We start from the raw sequence: 21,368 nt of genomic DNA, 5'->3' as shown, positions 1-21,368 counted from the left end.
ATATATTAGCTGATGAGCTATCAGCTGTAGATATATCATCTGTCGGAGGACCGAATCAGCTGATGAGTTATCAGCTGTATGAGCTATCAGCTGTATTAGAAATCAGTTGTCGGAGGACCGAATCTGCTGATGAGAAATCCGTTGTCGGAGGAATATATCAGCTGATGAGATATAAGCGGTATGAGCTTTCAGCTGTATGAGAAATCAGCTGTAGGAGGACCGACAACAGTATTTGTAAAGAAGTAGTACAAATAAATTAATTTTTTACTTAAGAATATTAATTTTAAAAAAACAATTTTATCAGTCTAAAAGTTGGTTTCATGTCAACAAATTACTTAATTGAAATGCCCATATCTACGTCAAACATGTTCATAATCATTGACGCATGTTGTAAAATTTCTAATTAATTATTGGGGAGTCATTAAAAAACAACTTCATTCGAGATAAGGTGCATGATATTATAGAGCTCTTTATCTATTTCTATTGTCATGTTGGGACCAAAATATAATGCTTCACAATAATGACTGTTTTTCAATTAAAAGAAAGATAAGGAATTTGAAATTTTGCCCTTACATAATTTGAATTTACTGATGAGTAATTGACGGTTATATTCAATCGCTTAATTTACACTAGTCATTTATTGAAAGATTAACTATAACTCGAAATATTCTATATATTTTTTTTTTGGTAGGTCTTCTGGATCAGTCAACGATACAACTTTGATCTGGCGACGTTTCGCAACTTTATTGTTTGCATAGTCATGCCCTACAGTGAAAAGAACAGTTTTTTAGATATATATAAGACAAAACATATTTACAACAGTCAAGAGAATAGTTATCAATATATATGAAGAATTGACCGTATTAATTCAAATTATGAAGATGTTCATCTGTGCGGTCACAAGCCAACAAAAATAGTTAACAATTATTTGCCGACGTTTCGCCCCACTTTGTAGAGCTTCTATCAGGGCTAAAAAGAAACAACTAAAATATTTTGACTTAGTAGGATAAAATACAAAATGTAAATTAATGTAGGGTTAAAATTATATAAATGAAAGTGAAAACATTATAATATACAAATAAAAGAAAAGAGTTAATAAAATAGACAATGATAAGAATATAAAAAATTACGTATGGTATTATGTCTTCTCTTTATTTTAACCTAATAGTTTGCGTAATTTTTTATATTCTTATCATTGTCTATTTTATTTACTCTTTTCTTTCATTTATATATTATTTGTTTTCACTTACATTTATATAATTTTAACCCTACCTTATAATTTACCTTATATATATATTTTTAATATTTATTCTATATTTATTGTATATTAATTTTAACATAGTTTTTTTTTTTTTATTTTCTATTTATATTTGTTACTTGTGTATTTTTCATATATATTTGTATCTCTATCACTACTTTATCCATTATTCATTTAAAGGGACATTGATTTGAAAATAAAATATGAAAGCGAAAAAAAAGAGAGAGGGGAAAGGATAGAAAAGGAGGGAAAAAAGTCATATTCTAGTTTTATATATTACTACTGTTTATTATTATTATTGTATACTTGTTAGGCCTATTTATCGTAAGATTAAAAATATTGTCTGATTAGACTAAAATAAGTATGATGTGTAATTAGCAACCCAATCAACTTTATATTTTTAATAAAGTTCTTCTTCCTCTTGTATTTTATTCTATTATGTCAAAGTATTTTTAGTATCTATTTAGTCCTGATGAAGCACTACAAAGTGGGGCGAAACGTCGGCAAATAAATAGTTGTTTACTATTTTTGTTTTCTTGTGGCTGCACCCTTGAACATCTTAATAATATATTTGTCATTATTAGGGCTAAGGTAAAATTCATATTAAAATTTGGTAGTATGAATCGAAACCATCCAATGTGCTATAAATTTCCCTAAAGATGGTAGCTCTCATAATATAAAATATTTAGGAAAATACCCATTTATACACTTTCTCCGACTTTACTAACAGCAAAGGTTCTACGCTGACTACGATGGTAACATAATGTTAATCGGCGCATGCTCGACGAATTAACTATTACTATCATCTTCGTCGTGGAACTTTCTTAAGCATAATAATTTTATTTTATTTTTCCGAGAGATATCACTAGTTACTAGTAACTCGGCATTAAAATATCTTGTAGGAAGATTGTCCGGATGGCGGTCAATAATGGTTTCAAAATAGTATAGGAAAACTATTTTATTGCTAACCAACGTTTCATTGGTTTGTTGGTCAACTTTTCTTTTACTATTTTGAAACCTTTATTGACCGCCACCAGGACTATCTTCCTACAATCTACTTCATACGTATTAATAAGTTTCTATTAAAGCTAGTTGAATGTACTATTAATTAATTAATAAGGTCTATCTTCGTAGGAGTATTAGTTTTCATAGTATTTGACAAACTAAATTAACAAAATGGAAAACTATTTCTTAGCAAACATTAGACATATAGATGTCTGTTAGCACTCAGATTAAAGCTAGTTTAATAAACTATAAAGTAGCTTTAACATTTATCTTCGTAGGGGTAGACGTTTTTTAGATATTTGCCAAACTAATTTCTCAAGATGTTGAATTCTAGTTGTACCGACAATTTGTTAGATTTATGAAAAACTTTCTTAACAGCCATTATAATTAGTGATGTCTATTAGCATTCAAATCAAAGCTAGTTTAATGGGATTTAATGTAGTCTATAACATAATCTTCGTAGGAGTAGTTTTTGTGATGTTTTATAAAATAAATTGATTTATAGTTGTTCGGCAAAATTCAAATTGATATACAAATATCATAAAAACCAGAAGATTATTGATTGACCGTTAGTATAGATGAATGGAATATGGTCCGGGTGTGGTAAAAAAAAAACTCAAATAGTAAATAATTATACTATTTTATTGAGCCAACGTTTCGCCCCACGTTGCAGGGCTTCGTCAGGGCTAAAAAAGATACAAACACTACAGTTACAAAAAGGAAAAAAAGAGAAAAAACTTAAGTGTAAAATAACAGGGGTATAAAATGAAAAGTAAGATATAATAAGAAAAATTAAAGGTTGTAAATAGTAAATGAAAAGGGTAATAGTGACAGATAGACTTACCTGCTTTAATATTTACTATTTACAACCTTTAATTTTTCTTATTATATCTTACTTTTCATTTTATACCCCTGTTGTTTTACACTTATGTTTTTTCTTTTTTCCTTTTTGTAACCATAGTGTTTGTATCTTTTTTAGCCCTGACGAAGCCCTGCAACGTGGGGCGAAACGTTGGCTCAATAAAATAGTATAATTATTTACTATTTGAGTTTTTTTTTACCGCACCTGGACCATATTCCATTCATCATAAAAACTACTACTGCTACAAAGATAAACGTCATAAACCACTTTATATTAGATTAAACCAATTTTAATTTTAGCGCTGGCAGACATCTGGACGTCGAATGGTTTCTAATATATATGTATACAGTTTTTCAATAACCAAAACCTTTGTCGGAATAACTACAAATCAACATTATGTGAATTTATTTTAACTAATAACATTAAAACTACTACTCCTATGAAGTTAAACTTTATAAACTACATTAAAGTAGCCTTAATAATACAAATTAACCAACTTATTATTACCCAGTAACTTCTTATGTTTTTAACAAAGTAATTAACCGGTAACTTGATAAGCCGGTATCTCGCCCCGGTACCGGGTAACCGGTGAAATCTGTAACCTAGTGCATAACACCTAAACAAAACATCCAGTTATTTCCTTATCAGTTGTTGTCCTTTATCTGATACGGGAGTTCAAAAAGGACAGTTCTTGAGTTACTTTAGAGACAAGCTTGTATGATTCCTGAAAATGTTGATTTCAAACTGGCTTTGTGTTTTTATTTCTTTTTTAATAAGTGTTTGTCATTGCTCCAATCAGCCAGAAGTGAGGACTGTTCAAGGCACTGTAAAAGGATTGTATACTAAAACAATTAACAATCGCCAAATCGCCAGTTTTGAAGGAATTCCTTATGCTAAACCACCTGCAGGAAAACATCGTTTCAAGGTATATTCCCTTTTATAATTGTATTTGTTCCCATAAATTTACATTATCTATTATCCTTATATAACCATTACGTATCATATATAGGCACCTGTTGCCTATGGGCTATGGTATGGTGTCTTGAATGCTACCAGAGAACCACCACCTTGCCTTCAGATTGATGTCCTTAGCAGTACTAATGCTGTTAAAGGATCTGAAGATTGCCTATATGTCAATGTGTACACTCCCCAGGTAAGATTCGCTTGATGTGTGTATTGCTTAATGAACCGTTAGATTAGTATAATATTAACTCACTAAATATTTGTTTAGTTGCCTGTGGATTCAGCTGAGCCTAAATTACTTGATGTTATTGCTTTTATTCATGGAGGAGCTTATATGGAAGGGAATTCAAAATTACATGACCCTTCTATCCTCCTTGATAAGGACATAGTCTTAGTTACAATTAATTATAGGGTTGGGATACTTGGTAAGTTTTTAGTTATCTTCAAAATAATCAATATTTGTGGTATTATATAATAGTTTACACTATCCTCTATTATTTTATTTTTTCTATTTTACCTAGCATAATTCGAACATTGTTTCAGAACAATCCTAAAATCTTTCAACAATAATTAATAAGTATAAATTCTTATGCATCAAATTGTTCATTTGAAGCATCTGATTCGCATTTCTTTTATTCTCTTTATTTGAGACTGAACGTATGGTCATGTTATTAGTATTATTTAAATAATGATCATTGCTGGTAGAATTATATTATTAACATCAGTTGATTTGTTTCCTAATATTCTTATTAATAGATGGCCAGCAATTATGGTTGCAGTTAATTGTACTGCTAATTTTCCTGGTCGGGTAATATTTCTAATTGTTTAAAGTAAACCTAAACCTAAGACTTTTGACTCATTTTGGCGTCTAATTAATAGTTTTTCTGCTATTTTGAGTACCCTTTCTGACTATGACCCAGACCAACTTCCTCCAATTACATACAATTAAATAATTTAAATAAAGTAGGAATAAGTCTTTAATGATTTAAAGTTTAAATTTTTCAATTGTTTTCTTAATTTTTTTATAAGAGTTTGTAGTACAACTTTTAGGAATTTTATTGATAAATAGGAGATATCATATACCTTAAAATACTAAAATGTTTATATTATTATAATGTAAGATGATTGTTATATACATGTGATAGTGAACATTTGTTTAGTAAAAGTATTTCAGGATATTCAAAGAGAAAAAAAGTAGATATAATTAAATGTACCATAAAGTTAAATAATTCAAAAGGGTTAACTCTTGAGTTAGATGTAATATATTATATCATATCTCAATTAAATCATGTTTTATGAAATATATTAACTCATACTTATCAGACTATTGTTACTTCATGAGCTACAGAGAGCCCACCTTGTTTGTACTTAGCCCTGCAGAAGGCCTGAAATTTGGGCAGACAAATAAAAAAGTATCATTTATTAATGTTTTTCACTGTACTCCCCTTCAGATTCAATGAATCACAGAGGCTTGTTTGATTGATTAGCTATTAAAGTTTGAGTCATTTGTTTCTAACACAATGAACCTCAGCTTCATGAATTTCTCAGATCAACAGATGCGATATACTGCTTCATCCTCCATGTGACAAAATCTACATAAAGTTGATTCTGCAAGCTTTATTTTAAACATGTGATTGTTTGGTTTATAGTTAAAGATCAGTCATTAGCTCTGAAATGGATTCTGCAAAACATTGGATTTTTTTATTAGTAGTCCAAAAAGTGTAACTTGGAGGCCACTCTTCTGGAGACAGTAGTTGTCATTTGAACCTAATATTTCCTCCATGTATATCGATCGCTAGAATCTTCCTTAGTGATACCTTGTCTAATTGTTGCAGTACTTCTATTTTTATTGGACCTAATTAGAAGCTTGGAATGTAGCTGTCATTTGTTTTGCCTTGAAGTGATGAGCCATATTAATTACCCTTTTAGGACAACAGGCTTATGTAATTGATTGGTTCTTGAGTAATGGCTGTATCTTCAGATTCTCCTGAACCCCCCATTGAACTCTAATGTAGTAGTGATGAGCAAACATTTTTAGGATTACATTTTAAGGTTTATTTATTTTATTCCATCTTATACCACTGTAGTAAGTTCGGATATGACAACTATTAATTCTAAAATAGATAAATTCTGCTCCAGTATATATGTATTATGATGGTTAGAAGTTATATTTTGAGGAAATTACACCAAAAATACTAAAACATGAACAATGGAGCTCTTTTTATTTTTCCAGTTCTTAGTAATTTTCTTAATTTGAGTTAATATTTTTTTAAACATGTTTGTAGGGTTCCTGAGTACTGAAGATGACATTGTACCTGGAAATAATGGCCTGAAAGATCAATCATTAGCTCTGAAATGGATTCAGCAAAACATAGCATTTTTTGGAGGTAATCCAAAAAGTGTGACTCTTGGAGGCCACTCTTCTGGAGGCAGTAGTTGTCATTTGCACCTATTATCTCCACTTAGCAAAGGTAAATTGTATTTCTAAATAATGTTATCAAAATTAATTGATTCTTGAAGAATCGATTTATATAATTTCTTTTTACAAATAAATTTTAGGATTATTCAAAAGCGCTATTGTCATGAGTAGCGGTCCAGTTTTGAAGGTAAAACAAGAATCAAATGAAAAGGCTAAGATTGTTGCTAATGATCTTGGCTGTCCTACAAATGATTCTCTTTCAATGGTGAATTGTCTTAGGAACAGACCGGCTAGCCACATTGTATCATTATCACCGTTGTTACAGGTATTTGTTGTTAATCAATATCAAATTTTAGTTAAAGTAATCATCATTACTTTATATTTAATTATCATAATAACTGTATATTTAATTGAGATTTTAAAAATTATTTTGATTGTGTCTCCAGGGATTGGTTAATATGTAGTTTAAAATTAATAAAAACTTTTGAGTTTAAACAATTTTAATGAAATTTAAACACAATAAATTACCATATTTCTATTATACATTTTAATGTCCATTTAATACATTTTTAATAAACTATTGTTTGCAAACTTAATTAAAAAAAAATTATTTCATAGAAAATAAATTAAAATTTATATATATGTATATATAGTTTACCGTAAAAGTTAAATATCAGAAGACGGTCAGGATTACGGTAAAAAAATAAAAACAAATAGTTTATAACTATTTTAATGTCCGATGTTTTCCCCCACTTTGCAGGGCTTCATTAGGGCTAAAAAGATACAGAAAAAACAACTAAGAATATTACTACTATTCATTAATATTTATTAATGATAATAAATGAGCAAAAACATTATCATTTAATATCATTATTATTATTTTTATTTATATTTATTCTTTCAAGACGTTTATTTAACCTCTACTTTTTTTTTTTTTTTCCGTATTGTTTTTGTTTTATGTACGTCTCCTGTAATTTTTTAACTGTATGTTTTACGGATTTTTTGAAATTTTTATTCTTACCATTGTTACTTATTTTTTTATTCTTATCATTGTTTATTCAAGTTTATTTTATACTAATACTATTTTATGTCTTCCTTCCTTTTATTTATATGTAATTTCTTATCACTTTATTTTTACATAATATTTAACCTAGCTTAAATTACCTTATTGTATCTTATTGTTGTAATATTCTTAGTTTTTTTTTTTGTATCTTTTTAGCCCTACAAAGTGTGGCGAAATGTTAGACATTAAAATAGCTATAAACTATTTATTCTTTTTTTGACCGCAACCCTGACCATCTTCTTATATTAAAATTTATAGATATAAATAATATTTTGCTTAGTAATATCTAAAAGTAGTATCTTTCTTAGTTTATTCAACTTTTAGTAGAATTCAATAAAATTGTTAATATTATTCTGGAAAAATTTAATTAGAATGAAAAAAATATATGTAGCTGATGAGGGACCATGTCATATGGACCAGTAGTTTAAAAAAATTTTTTATAGTTATACTGACGCAAAAGATGAAAAAAATGCTATAAATATTTAAAATAAAAACTTTTTTAAAAATTAGGAATCATAGATGAATTTAAATAATTCCAACATTATACAAGAACCTCCTTATGAAACTATATTTATAGGTATATAAATTTGTTAATTTTTTCTTTTCAAGATAAATCTGAATAACATTGATAGAGATTTATTTGGTGATGGAGTGCTCCATAGTTACTTATTGTGTAATATTTAGTTTTATTTTGTTATTTTTTATTGTGAAGCGAGATGGTAGTCCTGCTCTTGCTGTCGGGCCGGTTATTGAGCCGCCGAGTCCAAATGCTTTTATTTCTGAACCACCTATTAATATAATCAAGAATAAAGGTGCTGCTGATATACCAATACTATTTTCATTTGTTGCGGATGAAGGATTGATTGGTACCGCAGGTATTTTTATTTTATTTTTGAAAATTATCATGTTTATTGTTAAGAAAATTTTGTTTTATATAAAAAAAATGTTAGTTGTGGCTTTATTAGGTGAATTAATTGGTAATTTCATATTTACAATCAAATTTTTTAAACTGCTCCATTTTAATAAAATTAAACAATTTTTTTTTCTTTTATTTACAATCAGTGTTCACAATTTGGTACATCTTTAAATCAAACAAAAAATCATCCGAAGTGTTTTCTACATTACTAGACTGAAGGATTGAATTTAGTATTTCTCATTTATGACTGTATTTCGGGATAGTTGATTCATTCCATTTTTGGCTGTGTTTTAAATTTATATCTTAAAATAACACATAAAAGTATTAATTTGCAGTTTTAAACCTTGTTCTAAAAAGACATAAATGTAATTTGAACTCTCAATTCATGAATTGCATAATTAGAAATAATAAGTATTTGAGTTATATGTTATTAAGTTTTATCTACTCCAAGCCTCTAGTTATGAAACAGATTGATAGAATGATCAAAATTATGTGAATTTTATGGTGATTTTGTTTTCCTAGGTAGCACTTTTTAACATCATTTTATAAGGTTGATGGAAACATGTTTTATTTTTCAATATTACTTTTTTCCCCTTAAATATGTATTTGGTCCAGTTCTATTTAGCCTTACAATAAATGGAGTTGCTACATGATACGATCTCCAGCCCACATTCTACTTTATGCTGATGATATTGTGGTTTGTGTAAAGAGCAAACATACTTTGTTAATCCATGATATATTATAAAAACTTGCTAAAAAATTACTACTGGCTTAGTGTATATGGCTTTATAGTATCCATCTACAATATCAAAATTAATGGGGAGGATGCACCTTGTGCAACATAAATTAAATATCTTGATGCTATTATAGACCACTCCCTTTCATGGGTACCTTACATTTAACATCTTAGATCCAATTATATACAAGCATTAAATATCTTTAAAGTGTTAGTAATCATGCAGGGGTCTGATAAAACAAGTATAATCCAATTATATGAAATGCTTGTTCTGAGCAAGTTAGACTATGAGTACAGTTTACGGATCCGCTATTAAAATGGCACTCTGATGCTGATGCACAGTACGATCCAGAATACAGTGCTTTGAGTAGCCAAAGGAGCATTCAAGTAAAAGGCAAATTTTAGATCTACCATATTAAATAAAAGTTGGACCATATTCCTTTCAACTTAAATAAAAGTTATTCTCAGCCAACTCACCCTTTGAACAGATCTTTCTATTTAACTACAATAAACCCTAGTAAATCCCCAAATTAAGCTATCATTCTCCAAAAAATGCACAATGCATATTGTAGATTTGGACCTGAAAACTTTACCGACCTCTTGGCAACTACACCAATTGTATTCAGAACCCTGCCCACTGCCAATTCTTAAGATTCTTAAAATCAAATGCAACAAGGGATCAAAATTTGGATCAGCAGAATTAACAGATTTCCAACTAAAAAATTCTGAATGGAACTACATCTATACGGACGGATCTAAAATGCAGGATGGAGTAGGTGCTGCCATTATCTCAGATAAGGTACAGCTGTATTCACTTCTGTCATGGTCTCCTTCACAATACATTGAAATGTTAGCAATGAGTGGTGCAGTAGAAAAATTGAAAATAGGGTCCAAACAGACCTGCATTATACAGATTCAGGATCAGCTCTCACCGATATGAAAAACAATTTTTCTCTGAATCCACTCGTAATCAAAACACTCATGCAATTTCAAAATTGGATTGTGCTGGATGTAAGATTCAATTTTCTTTTTGGTTACTTGGTCACTGCGACATTAAAGGAAATGAACTTGCTGATGTCATAGCAAAAAGAGCTATTAATAACAGAATTTTAGCAACCAATGTATTCTCCCAAGAAATAGTTTCTTGGGTCAACTTTATCTTGCCGACCTTGGTTAGTAAAAAAATTTTGTTCCCGATAGGCGATTGCCATGGTGAGAAGGGAAGAAGGAGTTAGAGAAAATGATGTGCGATCTCCTTTCCGTATAGGCAAACTCATTTTATACCTTATGATGAGACCTCTCACCTACACCTAACACCTCCAAAATGTATAACTTGTGCGGTACCTTTAGCAGTATTGTACTTCCTGACCAAGTGTCCTGCCTGTGGTACTAGATGAGAGAACTGGGAATACACAGAAGAAATCTTAAAAAATAGTATAAAAAAAAATTGTATTTATATCTTAAAAAAATTGATATTTTTAACCATATTTAAATTTATGGTATGTTTGATTTATGTATCTTTTGAATTTTTGTTTCATTATCCATTTATACAAGGCTAAATTGAACTCAGTTTGAAGAGCTCAAAATTATTGTAAATAAAATTTTTGTATTATTTTTAAAAACTTCATTACATAATATTTTAATTGATAAAATTTATAATAGTATTCGTGCAAATCTGTAAATAAAAAATAAAACTTTTTCTAAGATGTAAAAACCTATGGTTATTTGAGAACTTGTTCATTTACCAGATAATCTATAAATAAGTAGTAATTTGGCAGCAACTACTTTCTTAATAGTATGGACAATATTTTTGTTATAAGCAGTACTAACGGGAATCCCAATAACAGTAATTATAAGGTGCATATTATTTTATCTTTTTGAGATGCTTAATTTCTAACCTTATTTGAGAGACATAGTGCATAATTTATCCCTAGATTAATATTGTACACTTGTTTTGGAGTTGAGTGGACCTAGGAAGCGTACCATTAACTTATTATTATTTAACTAAATTATCATTTTAATAATAACTATTTATATACATTTTAACATTTCTTATTATCTATTTCCATTTTAATTTTATTATTGTGTTCTAGGATTGATAATCGATGATCGCATGTTTGAACAATTTTTGAAGGGTTGGGAAGATACCTTACCGTATTATTTGGATTTCAATCAGTCTGTACCTGTTGAATCTAGGCCACAGATTGTTCAAAAGATTAAAGATTATTATAAAATAGAAAACAGTGCTGAAGGCAAGAGAAATCTAGTCAAGGTATGACTGTAATATATATACTTATATTATGGTATATATAAAAGAAATTCAAATAAACCTGTATCACTCACTACAAATAGAGTCTTTGGTTCAGTTCAAAAATTAAATAAGATGTTTTTCCCACAATGAAAGGTGCCCATTTTATAGAGGCTGGGTGTACCCCTGGAGGGTCTATCAATATCCTTATTCAATCCATTTCTAAAATAATTATTTGTCAAATCCAGGCCTGGAAGTTAAGAGCACTGTACCTTACTTACTATGCTACCATGCACCTCTGCTATAATAACAAAAAATAAACCCAGTAACTCTTTTTAGAGACAATATCGAGGGTTGCCATGAAAAAAAAGAATTGACTGAAAAAAAGCAAACAGACGCTGGATAACTAAAAAAAAAATTTTTTTTTCACACTGGAATGTTTTTCTTAATATATTACGTATTTTTTGAAAACGTTCTTGTTATTTATTATGAAAATATATCAAAATAACAACATAACTAACTGCTGACTAGATAAAAAAATGTATAAGATGCTAAAATTATTTAAGATTGTATATCCTGAAGATGGAGGAAGAGCCTCAAAACATTGATTAAAAACTTTATGAAATGAAGATATTATTGTATTTTTGTAAAAACTCCTTGCTATTTATTATGAAAATATATCAAAATAACAATATAACTAACTGCTGACTAGATAAAAAAATGTATAAGATGCTAAAATTATTTAAGATTGTATATCCTGAAGATGAAGGAAGAGCTTCAAAACATTGATTAAAAACTTTATGAAATGATGATATTATTGTATTTTTGTAAAAACTCCTCGCTTTAATTATGAAAATATATCAAAATTGCAACGTAACTGCTGACGTTTAAAGCTTTAAAATAAATTGGGAAACTTGTTAAGACCAATATTGCTTTCATTTAGAGATACTATTACTAATTTTTTCTCAAGTCTGATCTTGGTTTTTCATCATTTAATATTTTTAAAAAATTTAATTTATCATTCCTTTAATTGGTTATTATTTTTTACAGTTAGTCAATGACCGTGTCTTTCTGTCAAGCATTAGTAAAGTTGCTAAATTAACTGCCTCACTTTATTCGTCGCCTGTCTACATGTACAAATTTTCTTATAGAGGTCAATTTTCACTAGCAGATATTCATACTAAGGAAAATTTGGGTATGTAAAGTTTGATTTTATTCAAATATTAAAATATATTAACTATTAAGTCTACCGGAAAAGTTCTGTCAAAATCATGTTAAAGCAAAATCCTTTTTTGACAACTTCAGAGATTGCAGAAAGTCTTGATTCAGCTTAACAAATCATTCAGGACCATATTTGGAAACTAGGATTGGTGTGGAAATATTCGAGATGGATGCTGCATCTTTGTATGCCAGTGGAGTGCCAAATCCATGCATATTTATGCTTGCACAGAACAAAATCAAACCTTTCTTAGACCGAATCGTTTGCCCCCCCCCCCCCAGTTTTGATCATGGGTATGCCCTTGAAGGGTTATATGAGAATAAGTAATATTAAAGTTATAAAAGAGGAAAGAATAGGAAAATAATATACATACGAAAACCTATTAAGTAAATATATGTACAAAATGCGAATTATTTAAAATTAAAGTTATGAAAAAAGTGGGAAAGAAAATGTATATATAAAATTAATTAAATATGTAAATAAAATTACTGTATTAAAAAAATAAAATATAAATTTATAGAAGCTAAAAGGAGTAAAGAAATATGAATATGTATGAGAAAATCTAGTTAGTAAATGTATGTAAAAAAAAAAATTATTTAAAGTTAAAGTTATGAAAATTATTTTAGTTATGAAAAGTTATATTCTAACAATCCTGTAATTCCTTTTATGCATTATGGCTGTTATCTTTATTTTTGTTCTTAGCCCTCATGAAGAAATGAAATTCTAGCAGCCAAAACATTGGCACTAATATATAAGTTTCTACGTATTTGTATTCTTCACTGACAACATCCCCAACTTTTTCCTCCTCATTTATGTATCTTTTTATCCTTCTCTAAATTTGTGACTTTTTTTGGACACCTCTAAATATCATATCATAGAATCTTCCTTTCAAATTTGACCAGGAATCTCTTTAGAGGCCCAACATTCAACTCATAGCCATATGTGGCCAACTCATAGCCATATGTGGGTACCAGACCATTGTGGAGTGTCTTTTAGATTCTTATTTTGGTTTGCTTTGACAATTTGCCACTATGAAGAAGCCTTTGAAATGAGAAGTAGTACCGATTAGCCGCTGCAACTCTCCTATCTAACTCACAGTCGAATGTCATTAACTTATGATTATAATTTCATCATGTGGTGTATGCAGTTTGTTTCATAGCATCCTCTAAGCATTGTACTAAAAGCATTTGAATGGAATGAAAAATTTTCTACAAAGATTATGTAGTAGATTTTGAAAACCAAAGGAAACTTCAATTCTGTTTTTTTCAAAATTAGGAATTATTACATTCGTGATCCTGCTTTAGTTCCATTGATATGGTAAAAAAAAAAAGAATGTTTTAAGATGCATTTTCTTAAAGTTCTGTATGCTAAATATTAATATTTAACAAGCAGCCTTGTTTCATCTAAGCAATGTCACCCAATCCTAAATTCAAATTTGTTAACGTAATACAAATATTCACCATCTCTACCTAGCCTAAAATTGTAGACTGCACTGCCTTATGTACTCCTAATAAACCTACGACAGTAGTCACAATGAAAAATTTTGAATGAGTGATCCTGTTTCACATCGCAGAGCGGCTTCTTATGTCTTAATTTTTACTCCTTCGACATATAAAAATATATATATATTGTGTTGAAAACTGCTTTGCAGCCAATTCAAGTTCACTTTTAAACTGTATTACATTACACCCCATTTGTACAATAAAAGACAATCGGTAAATAGACAGTGTACTAATGGTATATTTAAATTACCTTATTTTTAAATTATGGTAATTTTTATCTATTGATTTATGGAAATTTACAACTGTATTAACTAAAAAATACTACTAGTAAATGTGATATGAATTACAGTACAACAGCATGATACAAACTTGTGGATAATTCACTCACTGATAAAACAACAATAACATTTCTTGATTAGAAGATCTCGAGACCATTTTCTTTTCAGATGCCTGAGTGAATTTTTCGGAATTGAAGAGAAAGAAAGTTTAGAAACAAGTGGGTTTAGGTGGTTAGGAAGTATGGTTATATATATTATGTATGGTTCTTGTCATATCGGCAAGATATGGAACATTAAGATCACAATGTATGATTTTATTTGTGTCAAAGTAACGAGCATTGAGGATTTTACAAAGGATTTTGGGTTGTAAGGATTGGATAAAAGATGAATTCGATCATTTTAGTATAGCCGTAAAGCTCAACTCCATAAGTCTTAATAGGCCTTATTATATTAATGTAAATGAGTCTCTTTCTATTAATTTAGAGCTAAGACTATTTTTTTGACCGTTGTGATTGGAGAGTTTCGGTTCTGATTCATGGGTCATTATTCACTGATAGCAAACATGTGTCAACTGAATAATATTATGATATTACAACGTTTTTTTAAAAAACAACCATTATGAAGTTTCTAAATGTTCTTAAAAGACTAATCATTAATTATGTTTACCAGGTGTTTGCCATGGTGATGACCTTTACTACATTTTGGGGTATCTAGGTGGAGCTAAAAATGTGATAAAAACTGAAGAAGATCTACAAGTTTCAAAACTTATGTTGGATGTTTGGGCTTCGTTTGCTGCAAATGGGTATGGTAAAACTTCAATCCAGTTGTTGTATTGTATTATAATTTACTTTGAATGTATTATTCATGCATTTTCTTCAATTATTAGGTCTCTAGGAGAAAACTGGCCACCTATACAGCAGGAGTTACCGAAGATTGTCTATACAGAGATTAAGGGGCCTGAGGACTTGCAGTTATCGTTAGTTGATGAATTAGGAGAAGAAAATTTCTGGGATTCACTCGGTTTTAATGAAAATGGTGAATCACCTATTATAAGTCATACTGAATTATAATATATGATCGTTGATAACATAATAGACTGATGACAAAGTATTATGAGATTAAAATGTTTAGAAAAGGTTTACACGGTAAAAAATAAAAATTAATAAATTTATTTTTATTATTGATAAATTAGAAAGTCAACTACTTATGTTGTTATATATTTTGAAGATTTTTGTGAGGTGATTTTTATATTGTTATTTCATTAGTCATGACTATATTGACTAAAAAAAAATTATATGGATGCTTTATTAAATATTTTTATATTGTAATTTTTTAAATGTTATATTAACCCTGTTCTTTAAACACATATTTTAACCCAAGAGCCTTTGGTATTTCCACTCTTCAATTGCAGTTTAACATGAATTATAATTGAAGATGGGACATCAATTATGGGCTAAAAAAAAAATTGATTGAGACTAGAAAAGCAACCTAAATGCAATGATCAAAAATTAAAGTGACCTAAATCCCATTATCATTAATAGTAACTTTGATTGTGGCATTTAGATCAATTTTCAGGTTGTTGGCTATGAAATTTAACTTGTTTTTCAAGTTAAAATCAAGTTTTTATTTTGCATATTGCAACTTATATAAGTTATTGATGTACAGTCTTAATTTGAATTATTTATATTTCATATTTTAACAATTTCACCTTTATCTTTAAAATATCTATTTGAATTATTACCTTATTATAGTTCTAATAATTAAGTTTTGAAAGTATAGTGTTTACAGGAGTATTATAATAGTGATACAGAGTATATAATTATGACCTACTCTCAATATCGAAATAATATCAGAAACAAAAAAATAAATTACTGAAGCAAAATGTTTAGGCAAAAATCAAAACTAAGAGTTTCTAAAACTTTGCTATAATTTTACTTCTGTACATAATTTTTAATGCTGTAATATTTATAATGTAAATTAACAAGGGTTAAATATTCAGACCTAACAAAGATGAGTAAACGGGAGAATTTAGAAGGCTACGCAATGATGAATTGAGGAAACTGCCCCTGATAAATATAGTTGAGGTCATGTGGCATTGTGGTGAATATGATTGACGTGTAAGGTTGTGGGACATAGTAACGAGCCAATCACTATAATTTTAATTAAAACTAAACCGACAGGTATACGCATGAGGGGTACACCAAAGCATAGGTGGGAGGATTGTATCAAGACTGATCTGGTAGATTTTGATTTGGACAACTGTCATTGGGTAGATGTGTCCAGGGATTGGTGGTACTGGCATCAGGTTCGCTAAACCTTTTATCATTATTCAGTTGATAATAGAGATTCAATTAAAAAAAAAAATTCATAACAATGGACTATACTTTGAGTATTAATTGTATTTTATATCAAAGAAATAATAATAATATGGTAAATTTTTTTTCTATACCCTATTACATGGAATCCAAAAATTAAAAAAAAAAGTCAGTTCGCCAACTTTTTTTTTTTTTCATGGAGCGGCCTTTTCTCTGTAACTTGGCCAATTTTTTTTTATATATCGTTGGCAGTATAAATGGGGACAATTTTGTTGATATACATATAGGAGGAAATACATTTGAACAGGCAGAGAAAATTAATGAGGAAATAAAAGTGAGGTTAAAGAATAGTGCCCAAAGGTTTTTTTTTAAATAAAGTATTAGGGACTTTTTAGGTTAAAGGGCTTAGTAACAAACATATCCCTGAAATGTTAATAAACACTGAATGGTAAGCATCCTAGGGATAGACTGAAGCTCAGATAGAATCTTTATTTTTAAGTACCTTTTATGTTCAGTTTTTTTAAAAATAATACAAAAGCTAAAAATCCCATAATATTCTAGAAGCTTATTTGTAAGACAATTACATTGTCTAAAAAACCTAAATCAGAATAAAAAATCGTAACATCTTACCCAGACCATTATTAATAAAGATACAGCTAACAATGTTTTTATTGCACTTAGAACGCAAATACATGGTGAGGAAAGTCATGTGAATAGACAAGACTGAAATCGTTTGTTATTTACAAATATAACAAATAATTAATATTTCTTCCAGGCTAAGAAAATAAAGGTTTTTTGAAAAAATAAAGTATTAGGGATTTTTTAGGTTTAAGGGCTTAGGGACAGGTAAGCATCCCAGGGTTAGACTGAAACTCAGATAAAAGCTTTATTTTTAGTAGATTTGGGTTTGTAGAGGCATCACTAGACCAGATTAATGTATAGAAAGTGATTAATGATATCCACATCAAACCTTCTCTAAGCCTTTACTATTACTAAAATTATGTTAACAAGCAATAGACTTATTCTAAACAACCATGGAACAACTTCAGTAATTTTTATTTATGATTCTTAATCTAGATTATAAACATATTCATAACCACAATATTATTCTGTCAAATTATCATTAAAAAAATGAATTAGGACTAAATTTAGTTTATCAGAGATGATAGAGTTTATAGGAAATCTAGTTTATACAGTGGAGAGTGGAAGTAGAACAATTAGTATTTTCATAGCTTGGAAGAAATATTAATTAATTATTTGTTATATTTGTAAATAACAAACGATTTCAGTTTTGTCTATTCACATGACTTTCCTCACCATGTATTGCACTTTGCGTTCTAAGTGCAATAAAAACATTGTTAGCTGTATCTTCATTAATAATGGTCTGGGTAAGATGTTACGATTTTTTATTCTGATTTAGGTTTTTTAGACAATTTAATTGTCTGTAAAATAAGCTTCTGGAATATTAAGGGATTTGTAGCTTTTGTATTATTTAAAAAAAAAATGAACATAAAAAGTATTTAAAAATAAAGATTTTACCTGAGCTTCAGTCTATCCCTGGGATGCTTACCATTCAGTATTTATTAACATTCTAGGGATATGTTTGTTACTAAGCCCTTTAACCTAAAAAGTCCCTAATACTGTATTTTAAAAAAACCTTTGGGTACTATTCTTGCCTTAGGGTAAGACACAGCATTCTGCATCCCTAAAGAATAGTAGAAAGGATTCTAACTTTAAGTTTATGGAAATGATGGAGCCAGCTAAGCTATTTGGAAATTGAAAAATAACAAGTATTTGCTGCCTTTAATCTCGCTTTTATTTCCTCATTAATTTTCTCTACTGGTTCAAATGTATTTCCTCCTATATCTATATCACCGAAATTGTCCCCATTTATACTGCCAACGATATATAAAAAAAAATTGGCCAAGTTACAGAGAAAAGCCGGTCCATGAAAAAAAAAAAGTGGGTGAAGAGACTTTTTTTTTCGATTTTTGGATTCCATGTAATGGGGTGTATAAAAAAAAATGGCCGTTTTTCAACCAAATATTTGTATTGTTATTTCATTGATATAAAATACGATTAATACTAAAAGTATAGTCCATTGTTGTCTACCGTCATTAACCATCTGCTAGCCAATTGCTCGATCCCACGCTGATATCATTCTATGGGAAGGCTGTCAAAGAACTCTTGGACCTCAATTTCAACTTCTGCAAAATTATCAAATTTTTTCCCTTGAAGGAAACGGGCTAAGAATCGAAACAAGTAGTAATTCGATGGTGCGAGGTCTGGGCTATATGGTGGATGAGGATGGAGTTTGGACCCATGAAGTTCTTGAAACTTTTCTTTGGTTCGACGGGAAGTATGAGGACGAGCAATATCTCTATTTTCGGTTGATCAAAGCAGGATAACGCTCTGACAACTTCACGTACAATTTTATGTACCTTATGTATCTGACCAGCAATAGAGTTCAGAATTCATATAGCTCCATTAGGAACAAATTCGTGATGAATAACTCCTTCAAAATTCCAAAACAAAAACACAAATCATGGATTTTTTTTCAAATAGCCCCCTTGCAGAACCTGAAAAGCAGTTTGACCGCGAAATAGCCGTTGCTAACGAGTATTCGGATTTCGCCAGTAACTTTTTTCACAACGCCCACTTTTCATCACAGGTGACAATCTTCCTGTAAAATCTCATACCAGAAGGGCTTTTTAATAAATGTTTACATATTTCTAACCTCTTAGGTGATTGCTGAGGAGAAAGTTCACGAGGGACCAGTCTAATGCTCTTTTTCACCTTCCTCATGGAGATTAGATGGCGACTAACAGTATCTTTCGACACACCACACTCCCTGGCAAGTTTGCGGGTACTTGTGGACGGATTTGACTCAACAGCAGAACCTCATCAATATCCATTAATGGTCATCCGGAGCCCTTCTTCCTTCCCAACGTCTTATCTCCACTGCTAAATTTTTCAAACCAACGCCACGCAATGCGGTGGTCAATGACTTCTTCCCCTTCATATCAATAATTTCACGAGTTGCTTCATCGGCTGTGAAATTGTTTTTCCAGTAATGCTTGAAAATTAGGAGAATTTCGAATTCCCTGTAGCAGAATTGAGGGAACTGCAACCTATAAATATAATTCAGGTAATAGCATTGCGGCAACTAGTAATAAGTAGAGTGTTTAGTAACGATCTTATCCCTAAAATGTTAATAAACACTGACCGGCGGATAAACGTCCAAGGAGTAGACCGTTACGTTGATAAGAGAATTGCGTTTAGACAAATTTAGTAGATTTGGGTTTGGAATGGCTTCACTGAGCATATGTATGTAGAGAGAGAACTATTGGTGGTATCGGCATCGAATCTTCGGGTTCACTAAGCATTTATTAATACTAATTAATTGTAGTATTAAACCAGTGATTCCCAAGTGGTCGTCCGCGGCACCATATAGTTTGTAAGGAATTGCTAGATTTGTTTTGTTATTTACCATTTTTGATGTTAAAGTGTTAGTTAAAGGGTTCTAAGAGGTTAGTATACTATAAAGGTGCCTCAAAATACACTTTTAAATAACCGAATTTTCTTTAAAAAATTTCCTAAAGGAGTGGGGGTGGGTCACACATAATTGAATACTTGTTTGAATGGTACATAGAATTCTTCAAGTTGGGAAACACTCAATTAAATGGTAAAGTAAATAAACAATTAATACATTTGGTTGAAAATTAAGTATATGGAATATACAAGTTTTGTACAATCTAGGAACTATGTTCACGTATTGTCTACTACACAATACAAGTATGTAGCGACACGCCACTTACTGGTCTGACGCAACCAACTAACACGGGAACTATTACTGGCGACAGGCAAATGCCGTGTATTAATATTTAAACTATTTAGTGTAGATACATTAATTGTAACATGTAACAACTGTATAAGACATTATAATAAATATAAATGTATCATTTGAATTTATAAATATTCCAGTAGAATTTGCTTAGTTACAGTCTTACACGTAGTACCTCTCGATGACGTTTAATAGCCCAGAGACTTAACTATGTCAAAAACGAAACCTCAGTGTGAAATTTCGCTTCACGAGAAACACCTCCTATGAGGCATTGGATAAAAATTTACATAGTAGATCAGTACTTTCTAGTACTATGTTTTTGGAAATGTTTATTGTCCTTTATTTCTCTGCCTTCTCTGGATTTATCCTCCCGCCTCCACCTTTTATCCTTTCGTAGGACCCGGTGACTAGCTACCCTCCTGGTTTACACACTCCTTTGTATTTACAGGAATAGTGCCTTGTAGAACGAAGTTGCCTTCCTGTATGGCTGATTACCCTCCGGGCTTGCATTCCGTCTTCGTACTTACTGGAATAGTACCCTGTAGGACGAGGTTGTTTGTGAGTGTATCTTTTTTTTGAGATGCATTGTAGTCTCTTATTTAAACGGCTGTTTGGAATAGGGATTGAGTGATAAATCAGGAGCTGTAAGCCTGACAATATATTTGGAATCCCCACATTTGTCTTAATGATAGACAATTTAGAATCGAATAAGAGAAAAATGCATTTATTCAATTGGAGTT

The 21,368-nt window shown here is 30.0% G+C and overlaps 1 protein-coding gene across 1 annotated transcript; it reads left to right on the top strand.

Annotated features, from left to right (window-relative positions):
• Positions 1-3,730: 3,730 nt before the first annotated feature.
• Positions 3,731-15,768, top strand: LOC106689415 (venom carboxylesterase-6). Its single transcript, XM_014434364.3, has 10 exons — positions 3,731-4,050; positions 4,135-4,278; positions 4,357-4,513; positions 6,374-6,559; positions 6,648-6,832; positions 8,283-8,445; positions 11,316-11,494; positions 12,521-12,665; positions 15,139-15,271; positions 15,356-15,768. The coding sequence occupies exons 1-10, from the start codon at positions 3,856-3,858 to the stop codon at positions 15,537-15,539; spliced, it is 1,671 nt and encodes a 556-aa protein (XP_014289850.1). The 5' UTR covers positions 3,731-3,855; the 3' UTR covers positions 15,540-15,768.
• The last annotated feature ends 5,600 nt before the right edge of the window (positions 15,769-21,368 follow it).

This window comes from Halyomorpha halys, unplaced genomic scaffold, assembly GCF_000696795.3.
Source record: "Halyomorpha halys isolate HHAL.00 unplaced genomic scaffold, Hhal_1.1 Scaffold1355.1, whole genome shotgun sequence".
NCBI lineage: Eukaryota > Metazoa > Arthropoda > Insecta > Hemiptera > Pentatomidae > Halyomorpha > Halyomorpha halys.
Note: the sequence above shows the minus strand (reverse complement) of the source record. Positions and strands in the feature narration are given on the sequence as shown.